This window comes from Paralichthys olivaceus, chromosome 2, assembly GCF_024713975.1.
Source record: "Paralichthys olivaceus isolate ysfri-2021 chromosome 2, ASM2471397v2, whole genome shotgun sequence".
Lineage (NCBI taxonomy): Eukaryota > Metazoa > Chordata > Actinopteri > Pleuronectiformes > Paralichthyidae > Paralichthys > Paralichthys olivaceus.
This window is the reverse complement of record NC_091094.1, coordinates 21744453-21761730: the sequence shown is the minus strand read 5'-3', so window position 1 is coordinate 21761730 and position 17278 is coordinate 21744453. Positions and strand designations below refer to the sequence as shown.

Genomic DNA, 17278 nt, shown 5'->3' with positions numbered 1-17278 from the left:
ATTTTTCCATGTTGATGACTAGTATCTTCTTTTAAAATGAAAAACATTACAATATAATTTTAAACATTGTAACAGCTTCAGAATGTTTTTTTAGATGTTTATATGCAGAATAGAAAATACAGCAACACAATAAATAGAAACATTCACTATAATTATGCACACAACTTGAAACACTCAGTAAAATAGGAGGATATCATTGTGTGTATTTCTAGTGAGTTAGCTTCTCACCCTTTGCTGTTGGGCCTTTTGTATAGTGGTGATCTGTTGTGCCACCACAGACAGCACCTCCACATCAATACGATTAAACTCATCAAAGCATGCCCAGGCACCAGAGCTGCAGGACAGGAGACAGATAAGAAAAGCCACAAGATTACAATTGATGACAACGTTTGTGACATTTAATAGTGGAATTGACAATACATTACACTGATTGCATCTTACCTGGCCAATCCTTTGAGAAACTTGCCCATAGCAATGTAATCCAGCTGATCAGAGCAATTGAAAACCACTGTCTGGATGGCAAGAGCCTTTCCCAGGTCTTTGGTGGTTTCTGTCTTTCCTGTTCCTGCCGGACCCGCGGGCGCTCCTCCAAACTTCAGGTGCAGAGCTCCGGTCAGGGTCAGGTAGCATCTGAAAGAGCCAAAAAAACTGGGTGTTTAGTAGTAGTTCGTGGCATTCAGTTAAAAGTAGAGATGATACACAGAACAGCTTGGTGTCAACCTGTCAGTGAGAGGGGTGATGACCAGGCGTCCAGAGTTACCGAGGTACTCATATCCATACAAGAACTCTGCATTCACAGCCCGGATGTACAAGTCGTCTTTTGCCCAGTAGTACCTAAAAAGATAAAAGTATTTCACTCATTTCCGCACACAAAGTATTAAAGAATGAGAAATATGGACTGGACTCAACAACGTCAGGATCAATGACAGACATAACAGGGACTTGAGCAAAAATTTAAATCAAACATTTCACCTGAGCTGGCTGATCCACTCAAAGTCATTGATGCTTGAAACCTTCTGCTCCACAAGATTAGCGACAACATCCTTTGCATGGACCTCAATGACGATGAGGGCTGAAAGCACAGCTCGCTGCATCCTAGAGAGACCTCCTCTCACCAGCTGCACCAGGTCACCCAGCTGCATTGAAAAGCCAAGTTTAAATATATCATGAAATGTTCAATTTGATGAGTGCAAGTGTAAGAAATTAAAAGAAGAATTTCTCTTTTACAAATCTATGTATAATGTTATTTAGTTTTAATATCTGACGTCTAGTATCAAGTCCACACCTGTGTTTGTAGCTGGGGGAAAAGGCGGTCGGCCAAGTCTCCCTGCTCCAATGCCTCAGACACCTCTGTAGTCCAGAAGACTTGACAGCCAGCTATCACCACTTGACCAGGCCATGATAACACCCACTCCGCACGAGGTTGCTGAGGGGTGAGAAAAGGGAACACAGAGATATTAAAAAGCTGGACACCTTAAAAATGATTCAACTGGAAATTAAACAACCTATACAAGAGTATTAAACACATCATAAACATCAAGTAGATCACAGACCTCAGAGTAGACTTTGAGTGATTGTTCAATGTTATCCCTCAGCGTGGCCTTCATAGACTTCTCCACATTCCTCAGCCAATTTTCCACATTTCCAGTCGGTGATACCGGCAGGAACAGCTTCACCTCCTCCCCTTCTCCAGAGAACATGTGTGTGATCTGTAGATCTGACTGGAATTCAAGCTGAAAACCAAAAAGTGTCACATTCATGAGGTGTGCATGTTATGTCTCCAGTTTTTCTATAAGAGTGACCGCAAAGAAACCAGGATGAAAAACAAACCTTTGCGATGTTCTCAAAGCATTTGCGCAGGTGTGGTTGAACGGCAGTAGGATCTTTGGTCTGGGAAAGAATCTCCAGGAGCTCATCATCTGACAGGAAGTAAAACCTACAAACAAATATTCACTGTATCATTCAGTGTGTGCACATGTGTTTTTCAAGAGTTTTGTTTACTTTTCTCTTGGTACATAGCTCTGCCCATTTATAGCAGCAAAAAGGGAGTTTGTTTTAGCAACTTGCTGTTGGTGACCGGATGACGTCACATCCAAAAGGGACTTAATAATAAACTTAGAGGGAATTATTATTAGTAACACCATCAGAAACTGACCACCCAAAGTATTTTCAGGACTCTTTCACTGTGGCTTACCTGGGGAAGGCGCCTCGCTTTGTCTCCAAGTAGTCACTGAGACCCTTCTGCACTTGTTCCAAAAGTGTGTTACACTTCTTCAGTTTGGTCAGTAGCTGACCATCTGGACACAACTCGATCACCTGGAAGCAAAGGCAGAAATACACATGAAGGATAAGAGAAGAAAAAAAGATATTTTCAAAGTTTGGTTCTTCAATGTGAGACTCTGACTTTTGGATTATTGAAGGCATTTTTCATGACGCATTTCCATATTTTCTCCATTTGCTGGTATCGTTTTCCTTCGACTGGGAGCTGCTGGTTGATATCATCAGAGCTGAAGATGGGCTCCAGGTAGAGCCAGGATCGCTGGCAGGCCAGCCACTCTTCCAGCACATCCTGCAGGCACCAGAAGAGGGCAGCATCACAACATAAGACATTGCATGATAACATGATAATGTGAGAATGTGTATGTGAGTGTGTGAGTGTGTGAGTGTGTGAGTGTGTGAGTGTGTGAGTGTGTGTGTGTGTGTGTGGGTGTGTGTGTGTGTGTGTGTGTGTGTGTGTGTGTGTGTGTGTGCACTGTACTTGAGTCAATCTGAGCTTGGTCTCCCAGGAGTTAATGCGGCCCTCAAAGATTTTCTTGAAGGGGGAGAAGGACATGCTCTGCGTCATGACAATGTGGTCATCCAGCAACTGGGACACCTCATCCGGGCTCTTCAGGATGTAGGTGCCTGTCTCCTTGTACGACAGCACATCAAAAAGTATTGCTGCCCACTCTTGTTCCATCTTCTGCAGGGCCTGGGTGTGAGAAAAAAAAGGTAGCAGTCACCAGTTATATTGAACATAGTTATACATTGACACCGTGCATCAGCAGATACATTTAAGTAGAGTTGAATGGAACTAGAGCAGCACGGTGGTGTGTGTAAATTTGCACATTCTCCACATGTTCGCATGAGTTTTCTCGAGGTTCTCCAGCTTCCTCCAAAAGACATGCAGATTGGGGTAATTGGAGACTCTAAATTGCAGTAGATGTGAATGTGAGTGTGAATGGTTATTTGTTCCTGTATGTTGGCCCTGCGATTTGATGGGGACTTGTCCAGGATGGATCCCCCCAAACTCCCACCCTCAAATAGAATAAGGACAAGCGGTATAGATAATGGATTTTTCATGATTTTGTAGGAGTAGCACCTTTCTCTAATGCTGAATGAAAATGTAATCTAAACTTTTGGTTCATGTGGATGATACAAATAAGTCAAAATCCTGTCCTTCACTCTATTAATCAAAACTGCTGTACAAAACACAACTAAACACTGCACTTGTAAGGTACCTGCTCAATGGTGAACTCTTTCCCAGCCACTTCCGCCACATGAGTTATGTCCGCCACGTGGTTCTGCAGGCCAAGCTCCAAGCAGCGGGTGAATGTCAGGCTGGCTTTGGGCTTCACGTTAATCTGAATGCGTTCAGAGAGCATCTCCCAGTGGCGGTTTTTCATCCCTGGGTTCCTAAGGCCCTGAATCAGAGGGATGTAATGACGGAAGTCCTCAATCTGGCCTTGGATCACAGTCGCCACCAGCTCGCAGCCTAGCATCAAACAAAACAAAGAGAACAGGTCAACTGCAGCACACAAACAAACAAACACACTCCACTTTGTCAGGTTTAAACGATGACACATATTCACTTACCAGGCATGTCCTTGAACTGTTTAATACATATGTGCATGGTCTTGTGGGCTTCTGTGACATTGCGCTCAAGCTGCTCAGGGTCGATGGAGGACAATGGGTTATTGATCCAATTCTCATGCCGGTGTAACCATTCAGATGTGGTGGTCCATAGGTCTTTAAAAGGCTGAAGGTCCTTAGCCAGCTTTTGTAGATGATCATACTATAAAACACATTTTTCATGGTCAGAAAAAGCATGACAAAGCACCAAATCAGTTGGAATGACCAACTCTTTTTACTTGATTTATTTAATTTAACTTATTATATATTTATTTATATTATATATTTATTTATAACAACACATTAATGAACATGTTAGTCTTAACCAGCTGGCTCTATGCACTCTCTTTCACTTACGCTTGTGACAGGAATACCAAACAGACGTTCTCTGATGTTGTAGGTTTGGGCCATAGCCTGGCACCCCTTCAGTTGCTTGCTGATACGCCTCACCTCATTGGCAGTCTGATGAGCATGATCAATGTCTGCATGGCTCCCAAACCCAGCAATCAGCATCTACGAACACAGTTGGAGTGATTTATAACCAAATAACATGACATTAACAAAACAATTTCTGAGATGAAAACATATAGAACTAAATCCTGTCTAAAGCACATGATGTTTTTGAGATTAATGGCACAAGTTAAAGAAAAACAGCAGCACACTAGAAAGCTGCTGACAAGTCATCCTCCTGTGAGGTCAGAAACATTTCTTATATAGTGCCGAAACTCAGACTCATATGGAAGTAGTTCTATCTTACAGTGGGAATCTGGTCGTAGTTGACACTGTAGTGAATATTATTATTAATAAATAAAATAAAAAAAGGTTGTCAGCTGACCTGTAGAGACTCTACTTGTTCCTCAAAGCTGTTCTGATTGACTTGCTGGATCTTACGGAAGCGCTCCTCATCCTCCAAATAATGGGCGGCAGCTGCTTCCATCTGGGTAATTATCTTTTGAGGCCCTTTGATAGCTGCCCACCTAATAGATAAATAACAATTATAATTTTGAATCTCTGTTCCATCTATGGACTCTAACCACTCAAAGCCCATTAATCTTAACAGTATTAAGATTAATGGGCTTTGAGTTCTTATATATATATATATATGATTAATATATATAACATATATAAGCTGATATGATATATGTTCATATCAGCATTTTAAATAAGTGTAATAATTACTTTTGATTAGAATCCTCATTTGACAGCGGGTAATAGAATTCTTCCATCAGTTGATAGTCTGACAGGATCTTGCCAAAAAGTTCCTGTTGTGGGCAGATTAGAAAAATAAGAGTTACACAAGAGTTATTGACAAGGTAAAATCTTCACAATGATATGAATGAGAGGAATATTAACTTCAACATTTCAGTCCTGTACCTTGTAGCTCTTGAGCTGCTCTGGGATTTGTTTTATCCACTCCCTCTTCTCGCTCAGTTCCTCAATATCATTTGGCTTCTCAAGCAACTTCCTACTCATAACGTTACACTCTTCACATGCCTACAAACACAAAATAACAATATTCACAATGCAAATTGAAAAGCAGGAAATTTTCTACACAACAAAATATACAGTTGGAAGTTGATGTAGATCCTATGTAAAGATGATCAGAACAAGCATACATGATACCAGCGATGGAAAGTAACAAAATGCATTTACTTTGTTACTATACTTGAAGCTAGGGTTGGTAATCCTGGAAAAGACAGCAATGATACATCCCACCCACCCCCATCAGAACTCTTGTCAAAGTTACGCCCCTAAAACACATGAATGTGCACTGCCTGATAACTGCTAGAAGCACAGGCAGGTGCAGCAACATGTTTCTTACAGAGAGAGGTCACCCCAGAGACTCAGTAATAATAATGTAGTAGACCATCGCAATGGGAAATACTATTAGTACTTGTCCTTTCTGTAAAAATAAAAATACAGAAAAATACATTGAACATAATATTAAAAAGCAAGGATTTACTTCTATTCAAGTAGAGTTAATGCAGGGCTTACTTTTGCTTTAGTAAAATGTTTGAGTACTACCAAACCATATGTATAAAGCAATACTTATGTTGACCTACATCATCAACCCTCTTACGAAGCTTCAGAGCGAGGCGCTGCAGCATTGCATTGGCCAAAGCCTTCCTTTTGTTAGAGAGAGCCTGACGTACAGCCTCTACACGGACGTTAAATGGACCAATCACAATGAAGGATGGCAAGAAATGTTCGATCCTCTCCTTTTCTTTGAGTTGTCGTTCCACCTCTTTCTTCACTTCTTGGGATGTCTGTTCTGCACTCATATGACAACTGGCAGCCAAAACACACAAGACAAAAGAGAAATTAGGAATTATTCGCAAGAAAGCTATTTTATTTTTATTCTACATTTTATTTTATTGTATTCAACAAGAAAAGCCTCCTGCATGGACTATAAATCTTAAAACCAATTTTCACACTTGTGACAGTGAATTGCGAGAACTTGTATTTGTAATTTTAAAAACAAACTTACTTGAGGAAGGTTTCTATGTCCAGGTTGTGAAGCTCTAAATGTTGCTCATATTCAACAGCGTAAGCCCTGAGAGGTATGGCTGCTTGTACCAGAGCACTGCGGATCTTCTCTCTTAGATCAGTTACTTCTGGTTCCCACAATTTCACAGAGATGAGCACCGGATCACCACCGATAAACAACTTCTGCATCACAAACTTGCATGGACAAGAGAGGATCAGTTAAATCCTTTTCATTTTTTAACTTTATGTTGTGTGTTGGAGGTGAGTGCAGATTTAATTTTACCTTATCAAGCTGTGGTACATTGTATGTAGCCAGAATGCCCTTATCAAACAGATTAACAAGGGATGTCTCAAATTTCTCTAGTGGTGTGCTGTAATGAACTCCAGTCTGGTCCAGAACCAAGTCCACCAGGAACAGTGGGTTCTTTTTTGGTCTAGATGTGGACAGTGGAGTAACATTATTAACAAAATACCGAATATTTAACAAAATAATAGGTTGTGTCACAATCATTTTAAAACACATAAAAACTGTACTGAGAGCATCATGTATAACTGACATCAGGACACAAGTAAGGCAATAAGAAAATGCAGATGTGTATGAGAACAAAGTGCTGTCCTACTTGTAGGGGCTGGTGATAAGGTCGCTCCCCCAGACCAGGTCCTGAGGACATGTCAGGACACTTTGGCAGGCGTCCAACAGAAAGTGATTCAGGCTGAGCAGCGAATTCAGCACGAGGTAGCGCAGGGAGTCATGCTGGTTGAAGTGCACCACCATCATCAGTTTGTACAGCTTGGACAATTTGTACATCTCCCAGAGAGACTCATTTATGTTGTACGCACTGGGGCCGATGTTCTCCAAGTTGGAACGGATGCTGTTGCTCAGTGTTAAGGTCCATGACTCCTTAAGATACAAGCTTATCTGAAGAGGGACAAAATGATGAGGTGTGTCTTAATTCAAGGGAGTCAGGTGTCTCATATTATTGATTAATTTATCTAGTTGTTCCAAGGTAACATCAGCCAAACAATGTAACTACTGTTAAATTAAACAGTATATTAATGGGATTTGAACATGTATGTCAGTAGAATGAAAGTAAACTGTTAATCTGCAGTAAGATGCATGATTAAGCAACAATTGTCCTGATGACCATTTTTAGCAATGAAGTCATTCTTTTATCAATCATTCGTAATCTAGCACTGGCAGAGGAAAACCTACTTTGCTGCTACAATACCTGAGTATGCGTTTGAGACTGGAGAACTTCAAAGTCGTCCAGTAGCAGCGGTTTGATCGAGGTGACATTGAACAGCCTCATGTTTGCTACTTTGTTGCACTCAAACCATAATGCAGAAAGTAAAGAGATCACTTCTGGCCTCGTCAGCAGCGTATTGAAGACAAATGAAGCTCGGTTCTTCTTATAGTCAAACTGAGGAACTGACATGCAACCTGTAAGTAAAAAAATCGAGTATTTAGATGCTTGGTGCTGACACATTTATTTAATCTGTCTCAAGGGACTCAAACTCATATATACAAATGACTCACCTTTTTTAGGTACATGCTCAGGGTCTTTTTTTGGCAGAGTGATGTGTGAAAACTCCTCTGGGTGGCTCATCACAACTTTGTCAAAGATCATACAGTTCATAACATGGTCATATTTCCGCTTGACCTCATTCTCCAGGTTTCCTGTACATTGTTCCACACTGCAAAAATAATAATCACTTTATTCAGCTTTCACTTGTTAGTTTATGTTTTCAATTATGTGAGCTCAATTATTAAAACACACCATTCTGAACAAGGGAAAATTTACATGAGTAATATGATGTTGACAATACTCACATCTTCGGCCTGAGCCCAGGGGTTGAAAGGGCATGTTCTTTTATACGCTGGAGACTGTGGGTATCAAGGGATGGAGTTCCTTTCCGGGTGGGCATACAGTCCACAGACGAGTGGTAGAAGAGCAGAGCCTCTGTGTTTTCTCTGCTGCGCAGCGCAAACTGAAGCCGTTCTATAAAGAGACGTGGGTCCTCAGCAAAGAATAGCAGTCTGATCCTGGGTACCCAGTGCTTAGTGCCTGGTAGCAAACTGTTCATCCCTATGCAACAGAGGGTAAGGAGACAGGCAGACATAGAGAATAACATGACACAGAGAAAATTATGTCAAGGAAATAATGATGTCATACTGTTATATTATAATGAAAAGACAAAGCAACAAACCAGGAGATTTGTTCTTCTTGTGGTCATCTGTCAGTTTGTTGTTTTGATGGACCTTCTGAACCAAATACAGACATTTCTCTTTACTGTAGTTGAGAACCCCCACTAAATGCCAGCTGTATTCCAGACAGGAGTTCTCGGTATCCTCTTCAAAAGACAGAGAACATCCATCAAAGATATGAAAATTATCTTTATGTTTACTATGTTTACCCAGTACAATATTTTACCAGAAGGAGTCTTGTTATCTGCAGGCAGCAGTGCTTTCGCAGGTAAAGGTTTTTGATCAGTTGATCCTTCATCACTGTCCAGAGCAAGCCAGTCCTCTGGAGTCCGGCAGTCATAGTCCTCATTGTCAAATATCTATGGGAAAAATGCATGTAAGAGAACTGAGTCATGGTGCTGAGCCTAAACACACAAGATGTAATGAAATCGAACAGCAAGATGCTACAGACAAGATTGTAGCAGTAACAGACTCACCTCCAGTGGGGGATAGGGTGACGAAGGGCTGCCTGTTGTGGTCAAATGCTGACTATCACTGCTTGGATGTCCTAGCATTATAACATTAGAGTCTATTCCTCTTTCGTTGAGGAGCTGTTCAAAGTCTAAGCTCAGGTATTCCCTTCGGCATCTACAAGAAAACAATTTAAAACAGAATAAATAAGTCACAACAACAGGCAGTTAACATCATTCATGGACCCCTCTACCACCCACTATGTGCGAAAGGTTTATTGTCAAACTAACTTTTGTGTTACCAGTGATTCTGGATCTGCAGCAGGCAGAATATGCAACAAGCTACGAGCTTCACAAATTTAATGTCATCTTTTATCATATATGGTGCAAACACACAAAAACCACAAACCTCTCTATAGCTAACTTCCGAGGTATCTGGCCAGGAATGGTCTCGTAGGGAATCTGCACCTTCGGTGTACCCCCCCCCCGTCGAAAGTAAGAATTCTGTGATAGGTTTTGGGCAGGTCCAAGGGAATACTTTTTAACATGCTTGCAGTGTTCAGGTGAAGTCTTGAAGGTTGACACTACAAAAAGCAGTCAGAAAGGACAAAATGTTTTCCTCTTTACAATGTACAAGTTGGCATATCAGAAATAATTACTTAAAATGCCTGCATGCATGTAAAAAGTCATATAATGCATTTTCTCACCTTTTTGTGTGATGCTTTCACTTAACTGAAGTTTGGATTCACCCTGTGACCTTTGCCTAACTTCAGGTCCCACTGTGGGAAACTAATCAATAAACAGTTACTCTTACTTTAGATCAGAGCATAGCAGAAGCTTAGTCATTTGCACGGACTTAATAATAATAAGTATAATAATAGTGTTTTAATAAAATGTTTTTCTTTTAACCTGGAACTTGAGTGAAGAGATGTCCTCTGAGTAGTAGGCCCTCTGTACATTCAGAGAACATTTCCCGATTGGAGGAAGTTTACAGCTTTGACTTGTAGTTGAGGGCTTGGATTCTAAAGGTTCTCTGGGGGGATGTGCCTCAGGTATCCCCAAACCCGGCAAAGACTGGTCCTGTATATTCTAACAGAATAATATTTGTGTAAAAAAGATGCCTGGATCTAATATCCATTTAACAAGTAAAACCACATGTAAAATGTATATGATAACAGTCAGTCATGTTCTTTTCTGGTCAACACGAAACACCTAATGTATATTTTATGAATTAGGATAGGTGTCATGGCAAAAAGTGATTGTCCACCAGGAACTGATTTACTTTCAGTGTAATGGAAGTGCAGTGACTTTTATGAGTTGTATGTTTCATATTAGTTAAAAGACAGATTTTTCATTCTGAGTGAAGGTTGTGGTTTTAAACCCCTATTAATGCACAGGTGACAAACACTTGATAAACAGAAAAACAATTTTACATCACATATAACAATAGTATTGCTTATAGTCAAGTCTTCTTTGGCCACCACAAATGTGATTATTAGGTTATAATTTCAAAAAGACATCAGGGACATATAGTTGAGTGTGTAAGTTGTGACTGTTTGATAAAGTAACATAAACTGGGTAATACTAGGCTGTGCAGTCACTTACTGGCTGACAATCACTTTTTGGCATGAAACCTGTTAATTACAACACATCCAACACGTACAGCTTTGATGACAAGACAGTAAGTGTACCCGCTAGCTTCACTAGCTTAACCCTTTGATACACAATAATGGGTCAAAAATGACCCGGCTCAGTTTTTATTCTCTATATCTTTGCAGTGAATTAATTTTATCATTTAGTATTTCAAGTATTCCAAATACAAACAAACATGAATTTTGTATTTCTATATTACTTTCACACACATACAGTATGTTTTCACCATGGAACACCTGCCATTCATTTCACACAGCTGCTTTTGCACATCTGATGCATGTAAGTCTTATTTTACAATCCATTACTAGTGAGAAAGAGAAATATGTACAATACTAACTAGCTGTTAGCTAGCTAGCTTCTTTTCTGGTTAGCTAACCATAGGTAGATCAACAAAATTAAACTAGAAAAAAACAGTCTATCCTTAAAAGACTGACTGATATGCATTTAGTATGAGTAAGAGTGTTAGTATGGCTGGTCACAATCATTTCAGACTTACGGTTGACATGTTCGTAAAGATGTATGAAGATCAGGACATGGAAAATGAGGTGGCAATTCTGATATGTTTAATGCTGAGAACCTATAACTTTTTCCACAGGATCAGCTTGAGTTGTGGGTGTGTCTTGGAATCTAGAACATAGTAGATTCATATTGGATGTCCAAGACTACATGAAAGACATCAAAGTCCTGTATATCATCAAAGGAGGCTTCTTCATGTAGGAGAGCTGGATTCCAAGGCAGAATGCTCCTTTACTCCTTTGCTTCATTACTCTACATCATCAAAGGACTCACCTTCTAATCATCAAATGAGACTACTCCTAAATGAAGACGGAAGAATAATCTACAAAAAATATAGCAAAGAAACACCCAGCCATGTTATGCATTAGAAGGGATTTGGATAGCTTGTGTATCAAAGGGTTAAGGTGTAATAGCTATTGATTTTTTGAAAACTATTGCTATTAGCAATAGCTTTCACAAAATCACTGATTTAACCCCATGAAACAAACAACTAGCCTCTGAAAAGTTGGTTCCTTTCATTGTGTAAACAACAGACATACCTTATTATAAATGTAGTTAGAGGTTTTCTCGCTCCTTCTAACAGCTCTGTACATTATGGTGAATACAGGCTAAAGCTCAACTGCTGGAATCTCTGTTTCTCAGTGGAAGTTTATCTCCATGACAACCAACAACAACAGTCATGGAGATGAGAGAGAGAGAGAGAGAGAGAGAGAGAGAGAGAGGGAGGGAGCAACACAACAGAAAGAAAGAAGTGATAGAATTTAACTGTAAATACATGCAAGTAAGTAAATAACCTGAATAGAATAGCTTTATTTGCATTGTACAAGAGAAAGCAGTAGCCTAATGAAAGTAGAGGTGCTACTTCTGAAAAACCAATGCTAATAAAGAACAAGTTTTAAATCAGACAAACCAATAACAAGAAATGTCTTACATTTAATACAAGAGGGAAACTAGGGAGTGAAGTATGAAAGCCAGGCAGAGGAATAGAAGAAATGTGACCCTCTCTTTGCAGAAACTATAACCATTTTCTCTGTGTCACTGGTGAGAGACCATTTCTCATTCAAACCACCTTTAATTCCTAAATCCTAGTCGCTAAAACAAAGCCTCAAAATGTTAAAAACATATACATATTTGATATATACCTACACTATATACATACAAGTTTGGCCTTTTGAGCATCTGGGACATTCCCTTGACCTTGTTCTCCACAGGTAAGCACCAGAACACTCACGTCCCATGCTGTTCCTGGTGCAGATGGTGATGGTAATGGCAGTAATGATACCTAAAGGAATTTGATTGGAATGCACACTTTCCTTTGCTTGAACATGCATACTCTTCCTTTCACACTCATGACAGCTCAAATATGTCCATGAGGGGGGAACACCCCATTGACCCGTGCGATCCCCACACTCCTGGGTCACAGGGGCATCATAACCTTGTCTGTTTCCCATGGTAGATCAGAGGCATCATGCACTGTGGCCCCTGCTCCTACCCCTGGCCTCTTCAGTTGAAACCCATCAGAGCAGCCTGAGATTGGGTAGCGAAGCACAAATGAATAGTCTCATGTGTCTGAACCCTCACGTGTCACTTGTGAAGGACATGCTGCCACGCAAATAGGGATAAATCAAGGTCGAGAGGGGAGTGGGGAGTAGCTGAGGTGTAGTCTGTGTGAAAATCAACAGGAGTTCTTGTGCTTGGCTGTGGAAGGGATCATGAGGACAAAGGGGTCAGGGGTGGCCTACATCTTTGAAGAAGGTCATTAACAAAGTGCTTTACAGTGGAGCCAAAGGGCAAAGGTCAATTACACAGAGTGACTTGATATGGATGCCATGGATACTGCAGTGTATGTGCAACACTGGGTCATTACACGAGATGAGCCTATTGAAATGTTTGTTGAGAGGCCGTCAGTTTCACTGGTGTCTCCTAAATGGAGCTCAGCCACAAAACAATGACCTCACCCTATGAGAGAAGCCGAAACCAAATGAAAGACTTCCCCAAGGGTTTAAATAACCCACATCTAATGATGACATTATCACATCAGAGTGGCCTGAAATCATTTTGACTGCAGCAGTTTATTAATTGCCAACACATGCCTAGTGCTATTGATTGCATCAGTGAGGAGATTGGGGCCAGAGAAAAAACCACACAAGAGCCACAAGTCTCTGATGAGGTGGTGGACCCTTACCAGTGTTTTGTTGGCAGCGTTGCAGCCATCTCTGGAGCCGGAATGCCCACCATGGTGATGAGACTTGATTGGACAGATGTGGTCAGCAGATCTGGGTGAGATGAAAGATAAAAAAAAAAAAAAAGAACTAACAGGTTTCTCAGCTTTAATCCACCCTTGACTCTTCTGTCCACACTCTAATAGTCCAGCAGTAGATAAATGCTGACATGAAAAATCTGGCTCAGCATCAATCAACAAACGTCAATTTTGTAATTTACACCATCACACATATGTGTCATCCATTCTCTTTCCTCTTCATCCTATAATCCTAATATTATTCATTTACCTCCTCTCCTCCCACTGCTCTACTTTTACAGTATCAGGACGTTGTGCAGGTCATGCCTTTGTGAATATAACTCCAATTTCACGGTAATGACATCAGCATGTGCTTCTAACTTTAGCTCCTCCTGAGGGCCAGATGTTGGCTGATAGGATCAAACACTTGCTATGCCTCTCTCGCTGTCACATTGTTAGGCAAGCCCCGGAGGGCTTAGAGGACGCAAATATTCCCACGTACCTCTTTTCTCCCATAAAAACCCATAATCCAGCCACAAATGTGGGCACACCCTTTCGTTACTGCTGTTTTAATTTTGCATTTGCAAACAGGAGTGGAAACATATGAGGGTATGCTGTAGTTTCCGATAAAGTCTCATCAGAAATTCTTGAGAACACCTATTTATCTATACCAAAAAAAGGTGTAAAAAACATGTGGGTGTGATTTGCTACAGAGCTAAAAACTCTTCCAAATGGTTTGCACATTGGCACTGTAGAACTAGAAACAAATTGGAAACTCTTGGGCACATTGTAAAAATCACTTACACCTACCGCTTGCGCGGTATACCCATCAGTGCAATACCCATCAGTGCACACAACTCAAAGCACTTTCCCTCTTTTAATGACCATCGAATCGGAGCAACAACACAACTGTGGCCAATGAACGTCACTGGTGTCAATTCATAGATGAAACAGAACCACATTAAGGGTAGCAAACGTCACATTAATACCAATGTTTTGTAGCCGGGCACTTTACAAGAGCACAGCAGATACCAGCAGCGTACCTGTGGGGCATCCCTCCATTCAGTTGAGATATTTGGCTTTTTGAGGTGCTGCTGTTAGACTGTGACCCCTTGTGCTCCCCTGTGCAATGGATTGGCTGTTATGGGTCGGGTGAATCACAGGAGGAGTCTTGGCCAATAAAGACGTGCTTAATGAGTTGAGGAGGGGGCTCAAAGTGGTCTGGAACCCCCTAACCTGTGGCTCAGTACCTCAAACAGCTGTGTTTGATTTTTCCTTTCATTTGCTCCATTTCTCAGAGTAGCTTTTAGGAGGGGAACCAAAGTCCGACAAAAGGGATGATTCAAATATTCAACATAGTGGGAGAACCACCGTGATGTAAAGTTTAGGCCCAACAGTCCCCTTAAATTCAATCAAGCTGCCCCAAATAGCACTCACTCATAGATATCAGTCTCCTAAATGGGCCAAATTTTTTCATCAACAGCCATGAATTATTCCCAGGGAAAACTGTAAAAAATGGTCCAAAAAAGCAACCTCTCTCACACCAAAACGCTCCTTTCCTGTCCCATCCTTCAAACAGGTTCCATGTTAATCCATCCAGTAGTTTTTGTTTAGTTTTGCTTACAAACAAACCAACCATCAAACAAACAGTCAAGGGTGAAAACATAACCTCCTTGGTGGAGGTTATTATGTATAAGCATTATGTTTTTTGCTGTCTGACCTCTGACCTCCAGCAAACTTGTAATTTTTAATAACTAACTGCCTAACTATGGTTCCTTTGTATCCACTGATGTTGCTTGCGAGAGTTAAATAAATTGTTTTGTAAAACAAGTCGGTGTGCTTCATCTATGTGGGTGTGCAACATGAGCTGGAAGGGGAATCAGTAACTCGTCTGTGTCTGTTTTTGCGGTAGAAAACCAATGTGTGCTCTGGTTAGTTTATGTGGGTGGCCGCTGGAAAGACAGAAAACAGTTATGAAGCAATTTAGTGTGTTTGTACGTTTTCATGCTTGTGAGCACGCTGGTGACACATAAAAGCAAATCTTGAGCTTGTTAGCCAATGACATCAGGAACATATGTAAATAAGTCAGGCAGGCATACAACAGGAGTGTGTGTTTGTAAGTGTGCCTGTCTGGGATGTTCATTTGTTGTCCAATATTAAACAGGAGTCTCAGCTCTAAATAAGTCATCACCGCTCGACTGAAGGCTCTGCGAGTGAGCCACTCTTTAACATTCCCGACATTCCTCCTCATTAAAAATTAATAAAAAATAAATGGAAACAGTTCCGCATAGTTTCCCTGTCACATACACATATGTGAGCGTTTTTTGACTGTAACTCCTCAACGGACAAACACCCACAAATCCACACATAAGCTCACAGACGCACGCATTATTGGTTTGGCAACAGGCCCAAGTGCTTCACAGAGGCCTCGATTTGTCATCCTGCCTCATCTGGCCTCTATCAGTCTCCGGTCTGACAGCTTAATCATTGTCATTCATTCTCTCACATCAAAGAAACACCATGCAGTTGATACCCATCATGCATGAGGCCTAGTGCGCACACACATAGACACACACACACACACATTGTGAACAGACTAACTTTAACTTTTCTACTGTTTTACTGTCTCTGCGTTAGATGAAAACCTCCATAACACGGGGATCATGACAGCAAACATCAGCAGGAGAGAGTCTTTCTTTGTAAGTAGTCTTCATGAATTATTATGCTCAGTGATAGTAAATTAAAGTAACAGACTGACTCAAACTGTCTTGAAGAAATACAGCCCTTTTGCTTTTATTTTATATATTGGGCCTGAACTGTAGATCTCTGCAGTCAACCTCTAACCTTGACCCTTTAACTTCAAGCTGTGTTAAATGGTTTTCAAGGAAGGATTACACGATGACCTTAAATCGTGCAAGTGTCTAGAATTTCGTGGATCTATAGTCAAAAGCAGACATCAAACTTGTGTGTTTTATGTTGCAAAAGCTACACCGTTGAGTCTTAACTTAATTAACTTTGACCTCAGTGTTTAAACTCAGGCACACCCAATTAACCATGGCATTTACTGGCTGCCCTTGGGGCCAGTGGATAACGTCAAGCTCTTACCCCCACAGTCTCCAAAACAAAAAGAAATTTATTTCCGACTGGTATAGACACAACTGTTCCAAATCCACAAAGCCTAAGTGATTAGATAAACTATTTAGAGAAACAAATTGAGGCCTGATCATGTCAGCCAGTATGAGTACACGTAGTTTAATCATGTAAGAAAGCAGCTTAATCCTCATCATCCCTGCAGGAACATATGATCTGACATGTAGAACACAGAGGCCAAGAGAAGACATGGCGGGAGAAGGAGAAGTGTGGAGTGACAGCATGTGCTTGATGCACGCATGTATGAGCAGCATGGACAAACAGTGTGGATTATAAGAATGGGAGGGGTCCTTGTTCATCTGACCCCAGCTCTCCCCCAGTCCCCATTAAACTCTGTAAATGAGAGAAAGAGGAGCAATTAGAGAGGCAGTCATGGGGCAGGTAGGAGATCCCTGTGACCTTTCCTGGCTGGTATTTGACCTCTCACAGCTGGGGGGCATGATGAAGATACATCCTGAACATTGAGAGAGTAAATTTGCTGAAAGGTACGGGGGGGGGGAAGAAGGAGTTTGCAAACAGACATTGGCATGCAACGCGCTGCTGTGTGGATTGTTGTTTATCCGACACGTTTTAAACTCTGACACGTTTTAAACTATATATATCTTTATTCAAGTGTTAATTGAATCAAGTGGGGTGGGGAACATTTTTAGTCTTGAGGGTCACTTCAATTTTTAAAACATCCTTTGA

At 40.9% G+C, this 17278-nt stretch overlaps 1 protein-coding gene across 2 annotated transcripts in view; it reads right to left on the bottom strand.

Annotated features, from left to right (window-relative positions):
- Positions 1-15302, bottom strand: part of dnah1 (dynein, axonemal, heavy chain 1) — a 35941-nt gene extending 20639 nt beyond the window's left edge. Inside the window, exons 1-30 of one of the 2 annotated variants that reach the window (XM_069511508.1) lie at positions 11742-15302; positions 9943-10122; positions 9741-9822; positions 9443-9617; positions 9061-9211; positions 8811-8943; positions 8587-8730; positions 8210-8465; positions 7916-8073; positions 7608-7819; positions 6999-7297; positions 6662-6812; positions 6380-6573; positions 5955-6180; positions 5266-5385; positions 5071-5153; positions 4727-4868; positions 4249-4404; positions 3856-4054; positions 3501-3754; positions 2759-2971; positions 2405-2569; positions 2195-2316; positions 1831-1936; positions 1554-1733; positions 1286-1426; positions 973-1136; positions 721-834; positions 442-630; positions 229-334 (exon numbers count right to left, since the gene is read on the bottom strand). In XM_069511508.1, the coding sequence (XP_069367609.1) occupies positions 229-334; positions 442-630; positions 721-834; positions 973-1136; positions 1286-1426; positions 1554-1733; positions 1831-1936; positions 2195-2316; positions 2405-2569; positions 2759-2971; positions 3501-3754; positions 3856-4054; positions 4249-4404; positions 4727-4868; positions 5071-5153; positions 5266-5385; positions 5955-6180; positions 6380-6573; positions 6662-6812; positions 6999-7297; positions 7608-7819; positions 7916-8073; positions 8210-8465; positions 8587-8730; positions 8811-8943; positions 9061-9211; positions 9443-9617; positions 9741-9822; positions 9943-10122; positions 11742-11795 (4869 nt within the window). In that variant the 5' untranslated portion in view covers positions 11796-15302. Of the gene's footprint in view, positions 1-228; positions 335-441; positions 631-720; positions 835-972; positions 1137-1285; positions 1427-1553; positions 1734-1830; positions 1937-2194; positions 2317-2404; positions 2570-2758; positions 2972-3500; positions 3755-3855; positions 4055-4248; positions 4405-4726; positions 4869-5070; positions 5154-5265; positions 5386-5954; positions 6181-6379; positions 6574-6661; positions 6813-6998; positions 7298-7607; positions 7820-7915; positions 8074-8209; positions 8466-8586; positions 8731-8810; positions 8944-9060; positions 9212-9442; positions 9618-9740; positions 9823-9942; positions 10123-11182; positions 11332-11741 lie in introns of those variants that run through there. The other variant, XM_020086276.2, reaches the window with a different exon arrangement.
- Positions 15303-17278: the final 1976 nt, after the last annotated feature.